This window comes from Canis lupus, chromosome 11 (assembly GCF_003254725.2).
Source record: "Canis lupus dingo isolate Sandy chromosome 11, ASM325472v2, whole genome shotgun sequence".
Taxonomy (NCBI): domain Eukaryota; kingdom Metazoa; phylum Chordata; class Mammalia; order Carnivora; family Canidae; genus Canis; species Canis lupus.
The window spans coordinates 2,933,863-2,954,990 of record NC_064253.1 but is presented as its reverse complement, the minus strand read 5'-3'; the positions used below and the strand labels follow the sequence as shown (position 1 = coordinate 2,954,990).

General features: G+C 43.7%; 1 protein-coding gene and 1 pseudogene across 5 annotated transcripts in view; one reads left to right on the top strand and one right to left on the bottom strand.

The window, feature by feature from the left end:
• Nucleotides 1-5,108: 5,108 nt before the first annotated feature.
• LOC118350339 (uncharacterized) overlaps nt 5,109-21,128 on the bottom strand; it is a 34,684-nt gene continuing 18,664 nt past the window's right edge. For 2 of the 5 annotated variants that reach the window (XM_049116497.1, XM_049116496.1), the window contains 3 exons: nt 12,265-12,379; nt 5,698-5,765; nt 5,109-5,589 (listed from right to left, as the gene is read on the bottom strand). In XM_049116497.1, the coding sequence (XP_048972454.1) occupies nt 5,442-5,589; nt 5,698-5,765; nt 12,265-12,379 (331 nt within the window). In that variant the 3' untranslated portion in view covers nt 5,109-5,441. Of the gene's footprint in view, nt 5,766-12,264; nt 12,380-21,128 lie in introns of all 5 variants that reach the window. The other 3 variants (XM_049116498.1, XM_049116500.1, XM_049116499.1) reach the window with 3 other exon arrangements.
• Nucleotides 16,477-16,814, top strand: LOC112659634 (40S ribosomal protein S26-like; annotated as a pseudogene).

Below are 21,128 nucleotides of genomic sequence, written 5' to 3'. Positions count from 1 at the left end.
TGTTAAAAAAAAAATGGCACGAGCCAGATGCTCCTTCCATACTGGGAGTAAACTTACTAGGCATTAATGGAAAACCACAGCATTCTGATGGAGACCCTGCTTCCATGGTCACTGGTATGCAGACCAAACCTTCCTGTTTAACTCTCAGGACAGTAGTTTCTTCTACATCCACTCAACAGATCACACTGATCTTCCTCCACTGTCTGTGCCCAGCCACACTGTTGTCCTACACCATCCTGAGTACATTGAGCACTCTTTTGCCTCAGGAGCTCTGCTTCTGTGGTAGTTGCACATAGCCCTCCAGTGTTACTCACCTAGCTTGCTCCAACCCCTGAGTGAGGTGTTGGTCATCTTGTGCATCAAGACCTTCCAGTTGGTGCCCCATCTGTCCTTGATTTCAGCCAACACGTGGTAAATCCCGGTATAAGTCCTTGGTCAAGACCTTCTCCCACTGCTGTGTAACCTCAGCAACTTCATGGATCACTTGCAAGTGAATTCAGTTGGCAGTACAGCTTCCCTGTCCCGATGCTACAGTGGACTCTTTTCCAAAGATCCATCACCGTGCTTATGACTTAAGCATATTGGACTGAGATTCAGGGATTTGTATTTTTTAAAAGTCTCTGGGTGGTTTCAGCATGCAGCCTGGGTTAGAGACCTCTCTCTAACATCTATTACTAGAACACATCATTCTATCATGAGCTGCACCTGAGAGCTGCACCTCCTTGGTCTTTCCCTACCTTCCACTGTGGCAGGGGGTGGGGATTTTAGTCACAGGTAGTTGCATATTAACTACCTGGAGAGCATTTCCCAATGCTGATAAGGGTCCTCTCTTCAGTGGTTTCTGATGTGCTGATCCAGGTGAATCCCAAATAGCAGTTTTGAAGATCTGGCATGGTTCTAATGTGCACTTTGGTTGGGGAAGAGTTCCAAACAGCCAGGTAGGAGTGTGTGTGTGTGTTTTCCCCTGAGAGACTGAAGAGGGCTTTATACATATCAGAGAAGCTCAGGGAAGAGGATGAAGGCCTGCCCTAGACTTCCTCCCAAGATTCACTCTGGAGGGATATTGCATTTGATGAAGTAACTTTTCAGACGTTCTTAGGGCTGTCTCTGCTTGAAGATGTGAGGAAATGCTCACATTCAGCTTTAAAGCTTATGGAAAATCCTCACTGTAAGGGAAATTGTGTCTCTCCAGTGTTAGAAAAATTTTTTTTTTCAGTAAAGAGATTTAAGGTAAAATATTTCTGTATAAATACACTTAAGCTCTTGGCTAAATACTTGAATACAGGAGCACTGTAAGTATCTTACAGGCAAAGTACTTGATATGAATGAATGTATCAGGTTTTCCTGGAGGAAGGTCTTCATGGATCAGAGCTGTGGGTACCTGAGGGAGCCAAGGACAGTTTCCGAAGTCCCTGGAAATGCCTGGAAGTTTTTGGAGAGGTAGTAACCTCACATTCTTGGAAGGTATAAGGAAAATTACCTTTCAACAGAATAAAGGTTAGGGTAAATGTGATTGAGCAGAGAGCATAAAACTGATTTGGGTTGAAATGACCTCAGACACTGCCCCAGCATGTGATTTAGAGGCTAAATGTAGGTGAGATGGGGCTGGGGACAGGGGGCTCAGACACAGCGACCCGCTCAGGGATGAGTTCTACCCAGATCCTCCTCCTATAGGCCCTCTAGCCCTTTGGTATCTCTGGTGCCTCTTGGTGGTGGCTGGCACCCACTGAAGGTCTCAGGGTAAAGGATGAGGAGGAACAGCCTGACCTCTGGGTCATCCAGGTGTGAACCTTGGTCAGAGCCACATCATGTTCAGTCTTGACTCATTGGTTGCTTCCTGAAATCTAAGGGCAGCCAGTTGTCCCTGGAAGCCTCTGGGTGGATTGTGGGTTGGGGAGGGGTATCAACCTATAGTCAATGTAGGTATAAGATCCACCTCTCGGCCAAGACAAAGGAATCCAGGTATCCATGGTGTATCTGGGGCTGATGCTTCCTTTCTGTTCCTTGGAGGAAAGTTTTTGAACAGCTTGGCAGGGCAAGCACCTGGAGCCCAGGACTAGTTGGGTTCAGCCACCAATACCTCAATCTGCATAAAGATGCTCTATGTATCTGAGCCCATGCTGATTGCTGACTAATCTATGGGTGGACTGCCCACTCCATGGGCCCTAGCAGAGTCTCTCTCTGGCTTTGATGCACAAGAGAGCATCCAAGACCATGAAGATGTTCCTTTTTGGATCCTGGCCATTCACAGGTGCCCTATGGCAACCACAAAGTCAGCTTGTTCTCATAAAGTTTATATTATTCATGGGAAGGCAATACTTGTCAAAGGACTGAATCCTAATGACGAATCTTCTGAGTAGCAGAGTGATGAATTGTTCAATAACAATAACAATATCTTTCTCTTCAAGAGAAAGATAGGGGTATGCTGGGATCTAATTTGGGAGAAAACTCCCTGTTTGCCAGAAATTGGAGAGCAAGACTGAGTGACCCCGAGGTACCCAATACACAGGTACACATACACAACACAAAAATTCTGGTAAGAGGTTATTTAAAAAACTTCAGCTTAATAGTAATGAGCAGGTGAAGTGCAGTACTAGGAAATGAAAGGATGATGCTGCCTTCCTAGAAAATGCTGAAGGCAGGATTGAAGAGCTGCCCTCTCGGGCGCCTGGGTGGCTCACTGGGTCAAGCGTCTGCCTTTGGCTCAGGTCATGATCTCAGGGTCCTGGGATCAAGCCCTGCACTGGGTTCCCTGCTCAGTTGGGAGTCAACTTCTTCCTCTCCTTCTGCTGTTCCCCCTGTCTGTGTTCTCACTTGTTCACTCTGTCTCAGGTAAAAAATCTTTAAAAAAAAAAAAAAAAAAAAAAAAGGCTGTCTTCTCTGATGGACAAGTAGCTCCCTGAAGGTCAATGAGCTTCTGAGCACTAAGATTGAACCAAAAAGCAGGGGGACTGGGTGCCTGATCTCCATGCCCCAGGAAGCTAAACCCTCTCCCTGCTCCTTGGCTTCCCTATCCCTCTCTTCCAATTGTGGCCACCAAGAAGATGAAAGTGGCCTGCTTCCATTCCAAACCATTTCATGACACTGGTTTGGGGAATGAAGAGTTCATGGTTACAGTAGATTGTGCTAATACCTATCTCCAGTGGAATTAGGGTTAGTTCCAAGATTCTCAAAGCTTCTAGATCTGGTTCACAATCAGGAGAACTTGGCTCCTGCTCCTGAGAACTGGGAGCTTCTCTTGGGTGCAAACTCAGGATATGGACATGTTGATGACTGAAGACTGGATCCTGGAGGTCCTTACCACACATCAGTTACTAGGTCCCTGTGAGCCTTTGAGGGGCCCTGTCATGTCTAAAGTTCATAGCCCAGAGCAAAGTATGAACCAGGACCAGAGTGGCCTCAGCCAGAGCAGCCCCTGCATCCAGTAGGGCCTGCAGTCCATGAATGTGACCCATCCCACTCACTTGGGGAACTTGGCAAAAGCAAATTGGAGTCTGAAATCTGAATATACTGCAGGTAACACTCCAGTAATCTTATTTTTCTCCACTTGGTAATCAGCTGTTCCCTGCCCAGCCTCCTTTCAGGCAGTGTTCATGGAGTTGTCTGCTGATGGTCTTCTGGGTATGACAGGACTCTGGGGGAGAAGTGGGACTTCTGAGGATGGACCCTGAACATAGGCCAGAGAGATTCCACTTGCCTCTTCAGACTCCAGTTACTGAGTGCCAGGTCATCACTCCCTAACCGTGTGTGTGGGGAGGTGTTGGTAGTTTCTAGGCTGTTCCTCACTTTCCATAGGGAGGCTGCTCACATGGGGCTGAGCTTAGCGGTCCTGGAATGCAGCCATGGCTTTCAGCCTCATTTCTAATCTGCTGAGAGCTCTCTGGGGCTCAGGGATGTGCCTTGATGAATTTTCAGGGCTGCCTGTGGATTGAGTCCGGCCCAACCAGGCCACTGTCCATCTTGATTCACTCCAGGATGTGGGGCTTTGTTCTGCTCTGCCAGTCCTTGCCCATTTGTACCTGAGCAATGCTTTAGAATACTGGGAGTGGGTGTGCTGTAGACTAAAAAGAAGATGGGGGAGTCCAGATTCACATGTTCAAATAACTCAGTGAGACCATTCATGATCATATTGGATAAAACAAGCACACATCTTGAAAGTGTTCTCAAAGCTTGTTTATAACCTCTTTGGCCAAATGAGTATCTTTTTTTTTTTTTTTTTTTCCTAATATGGATAGAAAACTCACCCATGATAGGTCACTGGAATCACCCATGCTAGACCAATCTGTGGTTGTTTATAGGGACTGATCCTGTGGGCTTCGTGACCTTCTTGGGCATTGCCTGTTCTAGAAGGTTCTCCAGTAGGTGCCACCAGATTGGGGAAGTAGGGTATCACTCTGCCCATATGGTCTGACAGAACCCAGCTGGCATCAACTCCGTCCCAGTCAGGGCTCTGCCCTGGGATATCTCCCACACCCTGGCTGGCTTCTAGAGGAAGGTGGGGTGAGAGGGTAGCACAGACTCTAGGTCATCAAGGAACCCAGCATCATGGTGAGCCTGGGGTACTGTGGGCAGGTTCCATGCTATTACACAGTACAGAACTATCTCTGGGGTCCAGGGTCAGGTGGGGAAAAGTGCTTCAGTGACTGTCTGGATCATAAACCCCACCTCAGTATGCCCCAGATGAACCTTGGGGATGTAGTGCCTGGATCCTCTAGTGGTGCCTGGGGCTGCTGCTTCTCTGTACAGCTTCTGCAGGAGAGTTTCGAACAGATGCCCATGTTTGGATACCTGGAGTCTATGGGCATCTGCTTCAACCCCTAATGCCCCCAAGCAGCCTGAAACCTGGTTCCCCAGAAAGCAGCCATTGAGTCTAGGCCTGGTCTCTCCACTCAGAGGAAGAAATGCTGAGCATGCTTTTTCGTCTGTAGCTAATCAACAGGTCACCTTATCTATATGGTCTCCTATGGTATAACTTATCTTTCAAGGAGCAGAAATGATGGGGAGAGGAATGGGACGAGTATGATAGACCCCAAGTTAGCTAAGCTTTAGTTCCCAGCTGTAACTTGACCTTTGTCTTTTCTGGGATCCCTTCAACTCCAGAGTCTAAGTAGAAAGAGGCAGGTTTATTTTATTCAAGTTCAAATTTTGTTTTCCCTATGCTGGGTTTGGGGATGGGGAGGAGTGGTGAGTACATAACTGTGATACTCTTTTTCTCTCTCAAGCTGAATCAAAGTCTGGTTTCCAATGGTAAATTCTTGATCAAGTTCAGGCAGTAAAGGTTGCTAACGATTGTAAAGGAGACTCCATGCAAGAAGAATGATAATGACAAGGTGACAGGTACCAAGTTCCCTAGGAAACTGAGGTCCTTCCATGTCTCTTGCCTTTCCTATTTTTAGGATTCCATCTCAATCGCTGCTACAATCCAGAACCAGAAGATCTAGTTACATTTCACTTTTCGTCACTTTACTAGTTTTGAGGAAGAAAGCATTCATGGAAATCTTAAATGGAACTGGGATCCAGGTTCTAATTTTAAGTCCAGGATCTAGATGATGGACAGAGGTGAACGATACTGCTGGGGCTTGAGGGCTGCTGGGAGAAAGGCAGGAAACAGACGTGGTGAGAACCATGCAGTGCTCCAGAATTGGGCATTTCCTGAGGGACCTGAGGACTCTGCACTCAGAACACTTTGGAGCTCACCATGTTCTCCAAATGGAAGGTTGTTGGCCTTGTCCTGGAGCTGGTAAGTTGTGAGCTGTTGGTGGCATCTGCATGGGAGGACCAGAGGATAGAAAGGCATGTGAAAAGCTCATGAAGACACCACACGTTCTTGCCGAATTTCTGCCTAAAACCTAAGGGTGTGTCCACGCTGAACAAGTCCAGGGGGAAAGTCCTTCATGCCCAACGCTTTATTTTTTTTTCTTTTTTTTTTTTTTTAATTTTTATTTATTTATGATAGTCACAGAGAGAGAGAGAGAGAAAGGCAGAGACACAGGCAGAGGGAGAAGCAGGCTCCATGCACTGGGAGCCTGACGTGGGATTCGATCCCGGGTCTCCAGGATCGCGCCCTGGGCCAAAGGCAGGCGCTAAACCACTGCGCCACCCAGGGATCCCCATGCCCAACGCTTTAATGGCTGCTTAACCTATTTTAATGAACTAAAATCTTATAAAACAAAATACTTATGCACATTTACAAAACTCTAGCAACCTTCTAAGAATTGCAGAGAAAGTGGGAACATCTCCTCATGTAGACTATTTTTGGAATTGGAACTCAAAATGAGCTTTTTGGGCTCTTCAATTACATCAGTTTCCTTTGTCTTGATTGGATTGCTTTATTAGTCTTCCACAGGTGATCACACATGATCTCTTCTTTGAAGTGCCTGATTCTTAGCCCTCTAGGCATCTGGATGGCATACTGGCATGAGCCTTAGGCAAATCCCCCCCCTGGCTGTTCATATAGGGGCTGTATTCCCTCTAGGTATCCAATTCAGCCTCTGGGTGCTTCCTATCATCTGGTTCACTCCACTCTAATCCTTCTTGTCACTGTCCACCATGTTATCCATGGCGTCTGGTATGATGCTGCACAACCTTGCACAGGCCAAATCTCCCTTTTGGCTTCCTCAGAGAATTAGTGCCTTCTGTTGGTCCCAACCTACTTAGAACTTTTGGGTATAATCTGAAGCAGTTCTATACAGAAGGCGGGGAGAGATCGAAAAAAGGCAGACCACTCGAGAGTAGGTGACAGGTTTAATAAGATAAGCCTCATATATCGGTTTCCTTGTTTAAGTGGCCACAAGACAAATCTCCACACCTACCTAACAAATCTTGAAAATTTATAGATAAGTCTTAACTTGGCTTGAGCACTCATGCCATTTAAGCATTCCCAACACCTTTATACTCTCAAAAGTATGTCCTTAGAACAGCCCCCATGGTGGGGACACTAGAGTATACATTCCAAGGACTGAGGCGGGGAGAGGTTAGGAGGCTTTGACTGAGTGCTGGTGCAGGGTCCTGCTTATCGCCTCTAACCCCTTCCCAGTGAGGAGGCCCAGTGAACTTTTTTTGGGTGGATTTGTTCAACTGCCTTACAAACCATGGATCCTTGTCTGTGAGCAACTTGTCCATGAAATCCCTGTCCATTTTGCTTCTTGAAGGAGCTATACCGCCTATTTCCTCTTTTCTCTCTTGGTCCAGCCCTGGTCTAGGTCTAGCTCCCTTTCCTCACCAATGTCCCATCCATTCCCAAGGCCTATTGGTTATGGAGAGCCCATCATCTTTAAGGATTTTGAAAAATCTGTCAGCCTCTGGAGGTTTCTTCTCTTCCAAATCCCCTTTACCTTTCATCTTGATTTCCACCCCCGCCTCCCACCTTGGTGCTAGGATCCTGTCTCAGATAGTAAGGGATCTCTGTGAGCTTGCTGATGAGTGTCACCCATGTTCAGTGTGGACTGGGCCTCTGAGGTGGGTCAGTCTGCTTTGCTGTGGAGGAGGTGGAGGGGATGTCTGTGTGAGCACTGCCCTCTAGGTCCATCATGTGGCCCAGTGCGACCAGCTCATTCCAGTCTTGAGTGTGGCTCCTAAAGAGTATATAGCAAACCCTGGAAATCCTTAAACTTCCACCTTCTACTCAGGATCTCCTCTCTCTCTCTCTCTATCTCTCTCTCTCTCTCTGCGTGTATATGTTTCCTCCTGTGGATTTTCCATCAGTTCTTCCAGCTTTTTCACTGGAAATTATAGCTCAGGCCATCTGAAGCAAAGCAAAATACAGTGTTCTTTAAAAATTAAAATCCATCTCATTTATAGTACTTCACCACAGAACAAAACCAATATTAAAGAGCACTGAGTAATCCAAGTCCCAACAAGAAAATACCTGATGCTGACTTGTATCTAAAATCGGCAGGCATGAAACCCACTACGAGCAGACAAGGGAAATGACCGAGGGTGAAGTCAGTAGAGAAGGACTTGAGAGCATCTCTGCTAAACAGTGCTGTGGTCAAGCATGTAGGATGAGCATGAGCACAGGAGGTAATACAAGAACAAAGCCAGGACTTAAATGGAATGCTGGATATGCCCACAGATCAGAGCCGACAGTCTCCTTAACATCAGGAACATTGCAGGACCAGCCCAGGAAGCCCTTCCAGGAGCAGCACGTAGCAGCCTCCTGCACTGGAGCCTGAGGGCTGAGCGTCTATGCCCAGCTCTGAGAAGAGCAGCTGGATCAAGGAGGCTACCAGCCTGCACTGCCAATGAGGGTAGTAATAGCGCCATCCATCAGGCCTATCTTGAAGATTGAAAATTTCCATATTTGTAAGACCTATAACTGCATAGCATGTATTTCTTAAACGTAACAATGCTTGTGTAATGAAAGGAGATAATCCAGTTATCTTCTAAGAATCCAAAAAAGCTGCCTCCCTGGCTTCCAGTTTGAGTTTTCCCTATGAGGCATCTCTAGGCAGCAGTAGGGCTGCATTTAGGGCCATTACAGCTGGCACTTATTTTCTGGAATTTGGGTATTCAAGAATTCCCAAGTGTAGAAATGTTTGTGTCCTCAATGTCTGGCTGTCTCTGTTGCAGGGGGGAAGCCCAACAGCTAGTAAAGGATTTGGATGTGATTGAGCTTGATACATCCCACATATAGGCAAAGTGGTTGGCCCACCCACAGTAGGACAACTCCCTTCAGAACCTGTGTCCTGCCTTGGGAGTGAGCTCTGGGCATCAAGACCTCTGTTCCAGCGAGAAGGTCTGAGATGAGTCTCAGCACTTCATTGTGCCCTGATTGGAGCCCATCTTTGTCTCACCAACCTGATTGAGTCAGGCCAATCCATGAATCCTGTGGTTATTCTGAGGATTTGGGACTTGGTTTACATTTCCTAAGTCACTTAAAGGAGCCACAAACTAGCATTTGTTTGAGTAAATAAGAGAGGATGTGCATGACCACAATGAAGGCAGCGATTGCAGAGCATCACTGGGCCCCACGTGCCAACTGGAAAAATTCCTGAGGCAAAAGCATGATCAATGTATTCAGGAAGGCTTTGCCTCAAACATTGTTCCCTTCTATATTAGCTGTTAATCCCTCAGCAATGCCAGTTATTGAGCTGACTGTCCCTCCTGGCTCAGGTCTCAGGCTCCCTGGGCATAGAGGCTTCTCAGATAAGGACATCCTCTTAGGGTACTGTCCCTTAGTCCTTGACTTCAGCTAAACTCTTAGTAAATTCCAGGGTTAGCCCCTTGGTCAAGTCTACTTCTCTCACTGATTTCCAAGATCATTGAGATCATGGATTGTGTACGTAAGTGAAACCAGGTATAGAAAAGCTTCCAAGCCCTGATGCTACAATAGACTCCTCTATTTTAAAAGCTCATTCCAGGGATGCCTGGGTGGCTCAGCAGTTGAGTGTCTGCCTTCGGCTCAGGGCATGATCCTGGGTCCGGGGATCAAGTCCTACATTGGGCTCCCTGTGAGGAGCCTGCTTCTCCCTCTGTTTCTGCTTCTCTGTGTCTCTCATGAATAAATATTTACTTCTAAAAATTTACTTAATTAAAAGCTCATTCCAGTGAGTCTGAATTACTTTAGATCTGAGGCCAAGAGGTTTGTATTTGTAAAAAGTGTCTGGGTGATCCAGCACACAGTCTAGGTAGAAATCTCCTTTAGAGGAATATCGTACATACACCATGTCATAAGCTGTACCTGATGCAGGGGCCTCCTTGGTCCTTGCCGCCTCACTGTGCTGCAGGGGCCAGGGAATTTAGTAATGGAGTCTCGTCCAGGTTGAAGACTAGAACTGCCTGGAGAGGCTTTCACAATGGTGATGGGTATCCCTTTTAAGTGATTCTGATGTAATGATCCAGGTGGGATCTGAAGGCCCAAGGTGATTCTAATCCACAATCAGGTTGGAAAAGCTCAGCTTTAAAAGGGTTTAGATGGTCAGGTTTTTCTGGTTTTCTTTTTGTTTTTGTTTTCCCTTGAGCAATTGAAGAGAGCTTTATGGGAATCTTAACTCGGGGCTGAGGACTAGGGCCTGACCTAGAAACTCGAGATTGAGAATGAAATGCCCTACCAGGACTCAGACAGGTGCCTGCGCTCAAGTCCCAACAGATGTGCCTGCACCCATGCCAGTCACTGACCAACCTGTGGGTGAACTGCCCCCTTCATCAGTTCCTAGCAGAGTCATTCTGCCTGGCCTTAGATACACTAAGCAGAGGGTCCTGTCCCCAAGAATGTTCTTTTGAAATGCTGCCATTCATGGCTACTCTCTAGCAACTCTTTCACAGCTTAAATTCTTCATGGAAAAGTATTTTTCAAAAGGTTGTAATTCTAATTATTCTGGCTTTTTTTTATTGGTAATAGAAGTACAATGGATCATGTATCAATTTTTCAAGAGAAAGACTGAGATTTATGAGGGAGAAAAAGACATTCATTCTGATATGCTTCAAACAAGATAGCAGGGAGGGAAGAATGGTAGACCTCTAGGCACCAGAAATCTGAGTTCCCTCTATGTCCCTTGGCCTCTATCATTTTTGCTTGATATAATTCTGGGTCCCATCCAAGTCACTGTCACCAGGATGAAGGGGATGAGGGCCATCTTATTTAATGTCACATTTTTTTCCATGACATTAGGTCATTGGGAAGGGAAGGAATCCTGGGTATATGGAACTGTGATTAACACCCTCCCCCCCCCTGCCGCCCCCACTGTCTCAAGTGTAGAGAGGAACCACACTTAAATGGTCTCTAAATTCAAGACCTGATTCAGAGTCAGCAGAAGTCCACATCTTCTGCTGGGGCCTGAGGTTTGCCAGCAGAAGTACAAGAAATAAGTGCAGAGATGACCAGGCAGGCCTCAAAGTTCATGAAACCCTTCTTAGGACTTCAATGTCTTCAATATAGTTCACTTGTGGGGAGACCAGAATGTGGCCCTTGGGAAGGCAGATGGGCTAGACTTGGAGCTGGATCTGGGAAGTGGGAGGTACCTGTATGCACAGGAAATTGCTAAGAGAAACAAACCTCTTTAGGCCTGGTATAAGTGGCCCAAACCCTCTCCCTGGATCACTCTCTAGACTTGCCTTCCATGGGTATCATGGCCACTCTGAATAGGCTGCGGTAGCAAAGCCCTTCAGCACCATTGCTTTGGACCTCAGTTGTAGAGGGGCAAGTTCAGCATGTTAAGTCCTGTCCAGCTTTCTGAAGATGGGACCAACAGAGGCTGGTCTCCTAATTCTCTACCCTATTTAGGACACAGTGTGGTGGTTGGGCCAACCTATGTGGGTCACTTAAGGTTGAATATAGAAGAGACCTACCTGAGGCCTGGAGTCTCCTGCAGGGCTTCTCCATAGGCATGGGCTAGGGTTTACTAGCCCTAGTAAAGGCCAACAAGTTACCTTTACAGTCCAAGGTAAAGTTTGTAAACTCATCAGCATCTGGGGACATTATTGTCTTTTCTTTATGGCCCTGGGCTTGGGCACAAAGCCATTGTCCTTGTCAGGATAGGATTCTTCTTCCTTGACTCAAGATGAAACTCCTTCCAAAGATTCCCCATTCTTCTAGGAAACTTTGGATTTCCTGATCTTGCCAAGGACTGGCCTGGAAATGACAGAAATGTGGATGCATCTTGCCATGACTCCCTCTGTATATGAGTGGTTTTCAGAGACTCTCCTACACTGATAAGGCCCACACCTGCCTTTATGTCTGCTGGTGGGAGGTGAGAAATCCTTAAATGGGAAGGTCAGGAACCAGAATCACTGGGAGAAGTATTGTCCAATGACTCTACTCACAGGCATGTGGGGAAGTATCTCTGTGCTCAATAATCAGAAAACCTTCAAAAACAGTTTGAAGGACTTGAAGTTATTATTGGTCTGGAAGGGCTTTTCTGTTTTAGGGAATATTAATTATCCTCATGAGGGGCCTTGTTCACCTTTGGGTAACCAGGACTTTCTGGGCAAAGTCAGCTCCAAATACACAAGGTCACAGACCTGTCATCCACGGAGCTGCCCTATGGGCTGGGAGGGGAACTTGGGGCTGGTGAAAACTCTGAGGCTGGGGCTGGAAACAGAAAAAGTAGCTGTTAGTTTGTTGTAACCAGAAGGATAACCTTGTTTCTTCCCTTCTGTGTTAGGTGACTCTTGACAGAAATATAAAAATTTAAACATATTTATTACACAATCTATAATGCCTTGCCTATGGATCTGTTAAAATATAGTATTGAAAATAATAACCTTATTAATGCTAAGAACTGAGAAATGTCATTTAAAAATAAAAATGAATCAAGAATTTACCTCAAAATTCTTGCAGAGCTTCCCCTTCTGCCTATGATGGAGTAGCAAGATCCGGACTCCCTCCAACATCAAACAGGTAAAAGCCAGATGAATGACCTCATCTGGATGTCTGACACTGGACAAAAGGATGAAGGACAGTATCTAGAGGCAGGAAGCTGGTTGGGGTCCCCACACCTGCCCCGGCTCAGAGCTTGCAGAGCTTCTAGAGCTTCCAGGAATGCAGTAAGGAAGGGATCCAGGCAGAGAGGGGAGATCCCCTCTGAAGTAAGGAAACAGGGATGATAATACAAGGAGGAGAAGGCAGCTGGGCATCCTAAAGCAGACTTCCAGAGAAGAGGAAAGGGTGAGAATTTCGGGGAGAAGGGGTAAAATTGAAGATGAGCTGGCAGATGGGTTACTGAATCATCTTCAGGTATAAGGGGTTAGTGCAAATTAAAGAAATTTTCTGGTAAAGGGAAATAGACACTACCCTTTTTCTTTCAGAGCATTTTTGCATCTTATTCTTTCTCTGTCCTTTAATATATAATCTTTTTAAAAGCTAAATAACCTTCTTGCCAGTTTCTCATAGTCTTTAATGCCTGGGAGCCATCTTTATGAAATTGCATTTCACACAGTGTCTAATTTTGAATATTCCATTGAGAAATTTTACAAATTAGTCACAAAATCTTTTGGATTGTTAATCCAGGAAGGTGAAATGCCTATGTCACTATCACCCTGGGAGGGCAGAACTCCGGTAGATACTTGGTTCTAAGATACAGACCTACCTCTTAAAATATTAGATCATTTTTTTGAAGAGAGGAAGATAATGGAGTAGGAGGATCCTAGGCTTGTCTCATCCCATGAACACAACCAGATAACTATCCAATCATCCTACATACCCCAGAAATTGGCCTGAAAACTGACAGAATTCTACAACCAAATGGGGAGAAGAAACAATGTTGAAGGAGGTAGAGACTTAGACAAAATGCCAAGATGGAGGAATTTATCCCAAATGAGAGTGTAAGATAAGGCCATGGCCAGAGACCTAAGCAAACCAGACAGAAGTATTATGCCTCAGGGAGAATTTATTTTTTAAAAGATCTTATTTATTCACGAGAGACAGAGGCAGAGACACAGGCAGAGGAAGAAACAGGCTCCACACAGGAAGCCTGATGTGGGACTCAATCCTGGGTCTCCAGGATCATGCCTTGGGCTGAAGGTGGTGCTAAACCGGTGGCGCTAAACCACTGAGCCACCTGGGCTGCCCCTGATGGAGAATTTAAAGCAACAATCATAAGGATACTTGCTGGACTTGAGAAAAGATGTCAGTGAGACCCTTGTAGAGGTAAATTCTTTAACTCCTCGATTGTATTTTCCACTCTGATAAGAGATTGGAAACAGGCTTGATGCAATGACAGGATGGAAGAGGCAGAGGAAAAAATTAGTGATATAAAACAAAATAATGGAAAATAAAGCTGAACAAGAGAAGAACTATTGAACATAAGAATAGACCTAGGGAACTCAGGGACACCATCAAATATAGTAACATTCATGTTATAGGAGTCCCAGAAGAGTGAGAAAATTTAGGGAAGTTTTCAGCTATTTCTTAAACTAATCTGGGGAAGGAAACCGATATCCAGATCCAGGAACCACAAAGAACTTTCAACAAAATCAGCAAAAGCAGAATAACACCAAGACCTGTTATAATTAAATTTGAAAAATATAGTGATAAAAAAATCTTAAAGATTTTATTTGTTCATGAGAGAGAGACAGAAAACATTGGCAGGAGAAGCAGACTCCTTATGGGAGCCCAATGTGGGACTCGATCCCAGGAACCTGGGATCATGAACTGAGCCAAAGGCAGACACTCAACCACTGAGCCACCCAGTGGTGTAACAAGATCTCTTGTAACAAGATCCCCCTAAAGAGAAAAATCTTAAAAGCACACAAAAGTCCTCAACTTAAAAGGGTAAACCCACAAGGCTAGCTGCAGATCTCGCCACAGAAGCTTGGTAAGCCAGAAGGGTGTGGCATGATGGATCCAATATACTGAATGGGGAAAAATCTGAAGCTATCTAGCAAGGCTATGCTTTAGGATAGAAGGGGAGATAGAGTGTCTTGAACAAATTCATGACTACTAAACCAGTCCAGCAAGAAATAAAGGGGACCTCTCTCCTTTGCAAAGTGACAGACAACACCTTTTCTCTTTCTGGAGAGAAAATCTCCAGAAGCAACCACAAAACACACATTTATTACTAGCTTATTACTTATCTATCAATTACTTTGAACATAAATGTACTAAATGTTCCAATGAAAAGATACAGGGTGTCAGAATGGATTTTTAAAAAAGAAGCAAAAGACTCCCTTACATGCTGCTCATGAGAGTTTTCATCGCCTGGCTGTATGAGAGCATGAGATTCCTTCTGTCTTTGCAACCTTGTTGTGGATTGTCTGATGGGTATCACAATCTGGTTTAAAACCTATTTAATAAAAAACTTTCAAATGTGTCTTTTTTTTTAAATTTATTTATGATAGTCACAGAGAGAGAGAGAGAGAGAGAGAGAGAGAGAGAGAGAGAGAGAGAGAGAGACATAGGTAGAGGGAGAAGCAGGCTCCATGCACCGGGAGCCCGATGTGGGATTTGATCCCGGGTCTCCAGGATCGCGCCCCGGGCCAAAGGCAGGCGCTAAACCGCTGCACCACAAAAAAAAAAAAAAAAAAAAAAAAAAAAAAAAAGACATTTAATAAAAAACTTTCTACATTCGGGGAGAGATTGGGGGTGGCAGGAGATCTTGTTTTTAACTATTTCTTCCCACAGGAAGTGGATATCCTTGTGCTAGAGGGAACCCAAGACCTTAGTAGCAGAAATCTTCCCCCTCCTTGTACAACAGCCAGGGTCCTGTGCCCAGGAAAGGAAGACCCCACCCCACCCCACCGCCCTGCTCCTGCAGTGGAGGCTCTGCTGGAGCAGGGACCATTGAACTGCAGCCTGGAGGGGCCCCATTCCCCTTCTCCCTTCATAGCTGTTTACTTCTTCCTGTAGCTCCATGGCATGGCTCTGGGATTATTAGTGTGATCTCCTTGATTCTTATAACAAGATCCCCCTGTTTCTGCTGCCTAGAACAACAAAAACCCCACAACTCTCCATTAATGTTTATGAAGGGTATAGAGAAACCAAATGAAGGAAAATGTGTGTGTGTGTGTGTGTGTGTGTGTGTGTGTGTGTGTGTGTGAAGTCTCATGCATATCTTATAATGCATATCAAAATATGAAGTTCATTTTGACCAGCTAACTTCCTGAAAGTATCTTAAGATTCTTTATGGAACTCAAATGCTGACAGAATGTCCTATGCTATGAATGTTTGCTAAGTTTGTGTGAAAATAGGTCAGTTTGACTTAATGGATGTTGGTTTCCTCTTTGTGTGTTTACTTGTGACCTTCTCCAGATCCTTCATCAAGGATTAAGACCTATGAGTATGGTCCTGTCTTGCCTGTGCCGTTGAATGGGGAATGTATCAATTTATTGGTTACACCTCCTGGAGGCTCTAAGCTGCTATCACCCTAGGAACTTGCAGAGCTTAAATAGTGCCCCAATCTGGACAGATAAAGGCAATGTGTTCCTTCCCGTAACAGCTGCTGATTTGGCCTGCCTTTGGCAGCTGTAACTGGGGATGGGTTGGATTCCCCAGGAAGCCACCTAGGGAGTTCTCCAAGGTCTGACCATCACCGTATTAGGCATCATAGATATGGAACTTAAGACAAATGTTGGGCAAAATATCAGTCTCTGTTGGTGTCTTCCACAACAAATTCTAGAACCAGAGCCCTGCTGGTAACATTTGTAAAACTACCTGCAGGAAAAGGAGGGAGTCACCAATTTACTCTGGACTTTCATGGAACTGTTGTTTTTGTTTTAGGCTTTAATACTTTTCAGAGCAGTTTTAGGTTTACAGCAAAATTGAGTGGAAAGTATAGTGTTCCCATATGTCCTCTGCCCTCACACACGCAGAGCCTCCCCCACTCCAACATCCCATACCAAAGTGGAACATTTGTCATAATAAATAAACCAACATTGACCATAACCCAAAGTCCAGAGTTTACATTAGGTGGTCACTCTTGGTGTTAGATATTTGCTGGGTTTTGATAAATATATAATGACCTGTATCCATCATTATAGTATCATATAGTTCCACGGCCTTAAAAATCCTCTATGATGTCTCTCAGTCCCGCACCCAAGATGACCAAGAAAAGAAGGAATAATGGTCGTGCCAAAAAGGCCGCGGCCACGAGCAGCCTATTCACTGCACCAGCTGCGCCCATTGTGTGCCCAAGGCTATTAAGTTCATTATTCGGAACATAGTGGAGGCCACCGCTGTCAGGGACATTTCTGAAGCGAATGTCTTCAATGCCTATGTGCCTCTCAGGCTGTATGTGACACTACATTATTGCATGGATTGTGCCATTCACAGCAAGGTAGTCAGGAATCTCTCTTGTGAAGCATGGAAGGACCAAACACCCCCACCCCGATTTAGACCCACGGGTGCTGGCCCACGACCTCCACTGAAGCCCATGTAAGGAGTTAAGTCCTTAAGGACTGAGAAAGTGTTCTCCAAGGGAAAAAAAAATGGTGATTATACCAAAAAAAATCCACAAAAAAACCCCAAAAAACCTCTATGCACCGCCGATTCATCTCCCCCTACTCCCAAACACTGATCTATTTACTGTCTCCATAGTTTTGCCTTTTTGAGAATGTTCTGTCATTAGAAAAATCGTTTGAGGCCTTTTCAGATTAACTTCTTTCACTTAGTAATATGCATGTAAGCTTCCTGTCTCTATTCATGGCTTGATAGCTCCTTTCTTAGCACTGAAGAATATTTCATTGTCTGGATATACCATTTATCCATTCACTTGCTGAGGGACAACTTTTATGTTTCCAAGTTTTGGCAATTATAGAGCTGCTATAAAGGCCCATGTGCAAGTGTTGATGTGCACATAAGTTTTAAATTCCTTTGGGTAAATACCAAGGTGCCCAATTGCTGGATCATACGGTAGTTATGTTTAGTCTTATAAGAAACTGTCAAACTGTCTTCCAAGGTGGCCGTACCATTTTGCATTCCCACCGACAGTGAATAAAAGTTCCTGTTACAAAATTCTGGCAAAGATATGGAGTGTCAGTGGTCTGGATTTTGGCCATGCCAATAGATATGTAGTGGTATCTCCTTGCTATTTTAACTTGCAATTCCCTAAAGAAACGTGGAGTATCTTTTCTTATGCTCATTTGTCATCTATCTTATTTGATAAGATAGATGTCTGTTCAGATCTTCTGGCAATTTTTGAATTGGGTTATTTTCTTTCTGGGGCTTTATTGAGCTTTATATCCTTCATATATTCTGGATAACTGTCCTTTATCAGGTATATCTTTTGAAAATATTTTGACTTTGTGGCTGTCTTATGCTTGTAAAATACATTGTCAAGATTAAGTTTTTAATGCACCCCAGTGTATCAGTTATTCCCTTAATGGATTGTGCTTTGGTGTTAGATCCTAAAGTTAAGACCAAACCCAAGGTCATCTAGATTTTCTCTTATATTCTAGGAGTGTTACGGTTTTGCATTTTACAATTGGTCTATAGTCCATCTGAGTTAATGTTCATGAAGGATTTGAAGTCTGTATTTAGATTTTTTTTGCATATTAATGTGCAGTTCTAGCATAATTCTTGGACAGATCATCTTTTTTCTTGTTCCATTTTAAAATATTAACTATATCAGTGTAGGCCTATTTCTGGGCTATTCTGTTACATTGATCTATTTGTCTATTCTTTGCTAATACGACCATGTCATGATAACTTTATACTAAATCTTGGAATCTCCGGTAGTGTCAGTCCTTCAACTTTTCCTTTTTTTTAAAACTTATTTTTATTGAAGTTCGATTTGCCAACCTATAACACCCAGTGCTCATCCGTCAAATGCCCTCCTCAGGGCCCATCACCCAGTTACCCCGACCCCCCCCCCCCACCTCCCCTTCTGCAACCCCTTGTTCGTTTCCCAGAGTTAGGAGTCTCTTAATGGTTTTTCTCCCTCCCATTTTCCCCCATTCAGTTCCCCTTCTTTCCCTCATAATCCTTTTCACCATTTTTTATATTCCCCATATGAGTGAAACTAGATGATTGTCCTCTGATTTCTTACACTCCACAGAATACCCTCTGGTTTCATCCACATCAAAGCAGATGGTGGATATTTGTCCTTTCTGATGGTTGAGTAATATTCCATTTTGTGTGTGTGTGTGTGTGTGTGTGTGTGTGTGTGTGTGTGTGTGTGTAGAGAGAGAGCTACCACATCTTTATCCATTCATCTGTCGTAGGACATCATGGCTCCTTCCACAGTTTGGCTATTGTGCACATTGCTGCTCTGAACACTGGGGTGCAGGTTTCCCAGCATTTCACTACATCTGTATCTTTGAGGTAAATACCCAGTAGTGCAATTGCTGGGTCATAGGGTAGCTCTATTTTTAACTTTCTGAGGAACCTCCACACACAGTTTTCCCATCAGTTTGCTGTACCAGTTTGCATTCTCACCAACAGTACAAGAGGGCTCCCCTTTCTTCACATCCTCTCCAACATTTGTTGTTTCCTGTCTTGTTAATTTTCACCATGCTCACTGGTATGAGTTTGTATCTCCTTGTAGTTTTGATTTGTAATTCCCTGATGGCAAGTGATGCGGAGCATTTTCTTCTGTGCTTGTTGGCCGTGTCTATGTCGAATTTGGTGAAATTTCTGTTCAGGTCTTCTGCCCACTGGGTATTGAGTTTAAGAAGTTCTTTATAGATCTTGGATACTAGCCCTTTATCTGATAGGTCATTTGCAAATATCTTCTACCATTCTGTAGGTTGTCTTTGAGTTCTGTTGACTGTTTCTTTTGCTGTGCAGAAGCTTTTTATCTTGATGAAGTCCCAGTAGTTCACTTTTGCTTTTGTTTCCCTTGCCTTCATAGATGTATCTTGCAAGAAGTTGCTGTAGCCAAGTTCAAACAGGGTGTTTCCTGTGATCTCCTCTAGGATTTTGATGGATTCTTGTCTCACATTTTGATCTTTCATCCATTTTGAGTATATCTTTGTGTCTGGTGTAAAAGAATGGTCCAGTTTCATTCTTCGGCACATGGCTGTCCAATTTTCCCAACACAACTTATTGAATAGACTGTCCTTTTTCCAGTGAATATCTTTTTCTTTGTCAAATATTAGTTGACTATAGTGTTGGGTGCCCATTTCTGGGTTCTCTATTCTGTTCCATTGATCTATGTCTGTTTTTGTGCCAGTACCGCACGGTCTTAATGATCACAGCTTTGTAATACAGCTGGAAATCTGGCATTGTGATGCCCCCAACTTTTTCTCTTAATATTGTGTTGGCTATTCTAGGTCTGTTGTCTCTCTGTGTAAACCCTTTAGAATAAGTCTGTTGACACAATTGTTTGCTAGAAATTTTATTGGAATTGTACTTAATCTATAGGCAAGGTTGGGAAGAACTGACATCTTGACATCTTGACACTGAGTCTTCCTTCAAGGGTTATCTTCATTTAATTCATGGATTTCTTTTGTCAGTTTTATAGTTTTCCTCATGTAGATATTAATAAATATTTTGTTTTATACCTAAGTATTTCATTTTGGGAGGTGCTAATGCAAATGGTGTTCCTAATTTCAGAATCTACTTGTTCATTGCTGGTACATAAAAAGTAATTGATTTTTATATATTAACCTTATATCCTGTAACCTTGCCATAATTTAGTTTGGGGGGTGAATTTTCTTCATACAGTCATTTGTGAACAAAGACAGTTTTATTTTCCAATCTGTATGCTTCTCATTTTCTCCTGTTGAATTATCTAGGACTTCAAGGATGATGTGGAGTGATGAGGAGATCTATCCTGTCTTGTTCCTGACCTTAACAGTGATAAACTAGAAGTTTTCTTAAGTATGATGTGAGATGTAGGTTTTCTTTACCCAGTTGAAGTTCCCCTCTATTCCTAGTTTGTTAAGTTTACCATGAATGAATTTCAGGACCTTTTTTTTTTTTTTTTTTTTTTTTAAAGGGCCAATCTTAGGGACAATAGCTTAGATGATTCATTTGAGTGTATAGTTATCAATCCTTCAGGACCTATATAGGGTACTTCCTTATTTCCTTCATCCTTGAGATGTATTGGATATATCCATTTCAATTAATGTATAATTCATCAGTTTTTTTTAATCAATAGGTATTTTTAGTGATATAAATCGACTAAATAAACATATCATCATGGAATCACAGAGATTCTGTGAGATGACCACATAGGGTATTACAGGAGAAGGCAAACAGCAGAATATAATAAGCGTATAGAGTTCAGAGGATGGCATCTGAAAATAGCACCCATGGTCTTTACTTTAGATTCCATCTCTATCAAGTGCTCGATATGTGAATCCTAGCAAGTTACCTAACCTGAGTCTGTTTTCCCATTTGAAAAGATGAAAATACGTATTTTCTATGGGGATGTGAGAATTAACATTTGTAATGTGTTCCTAGTAATATGTAATAACACTATCATTAAACCTGATGCTGGAGAAAAGTACCACATCATGCTACTCGAAACACAGGTACACTAAAGTCTATCTGGTCCTCAAGATGTCTTCTATGTATTCTTATCAGTTCTCTAATTATCCTTATTGGCTTTTCTAAACATTCATCACTCTCCTCACATTCCTGTATCCTTTTCTCCTCTCACTCCCCCATGTCAACAAACCCAATTTCAATGAACAAGTATGAGCCACTGGACAACTACTTCTTCCTTTCTTAGCCAACATCTGTGTTTCTGTATGTGCATCCTTCCTTTCTAAGGAATGGAAGAGCCATTCCATCAACTCAGGTGCAA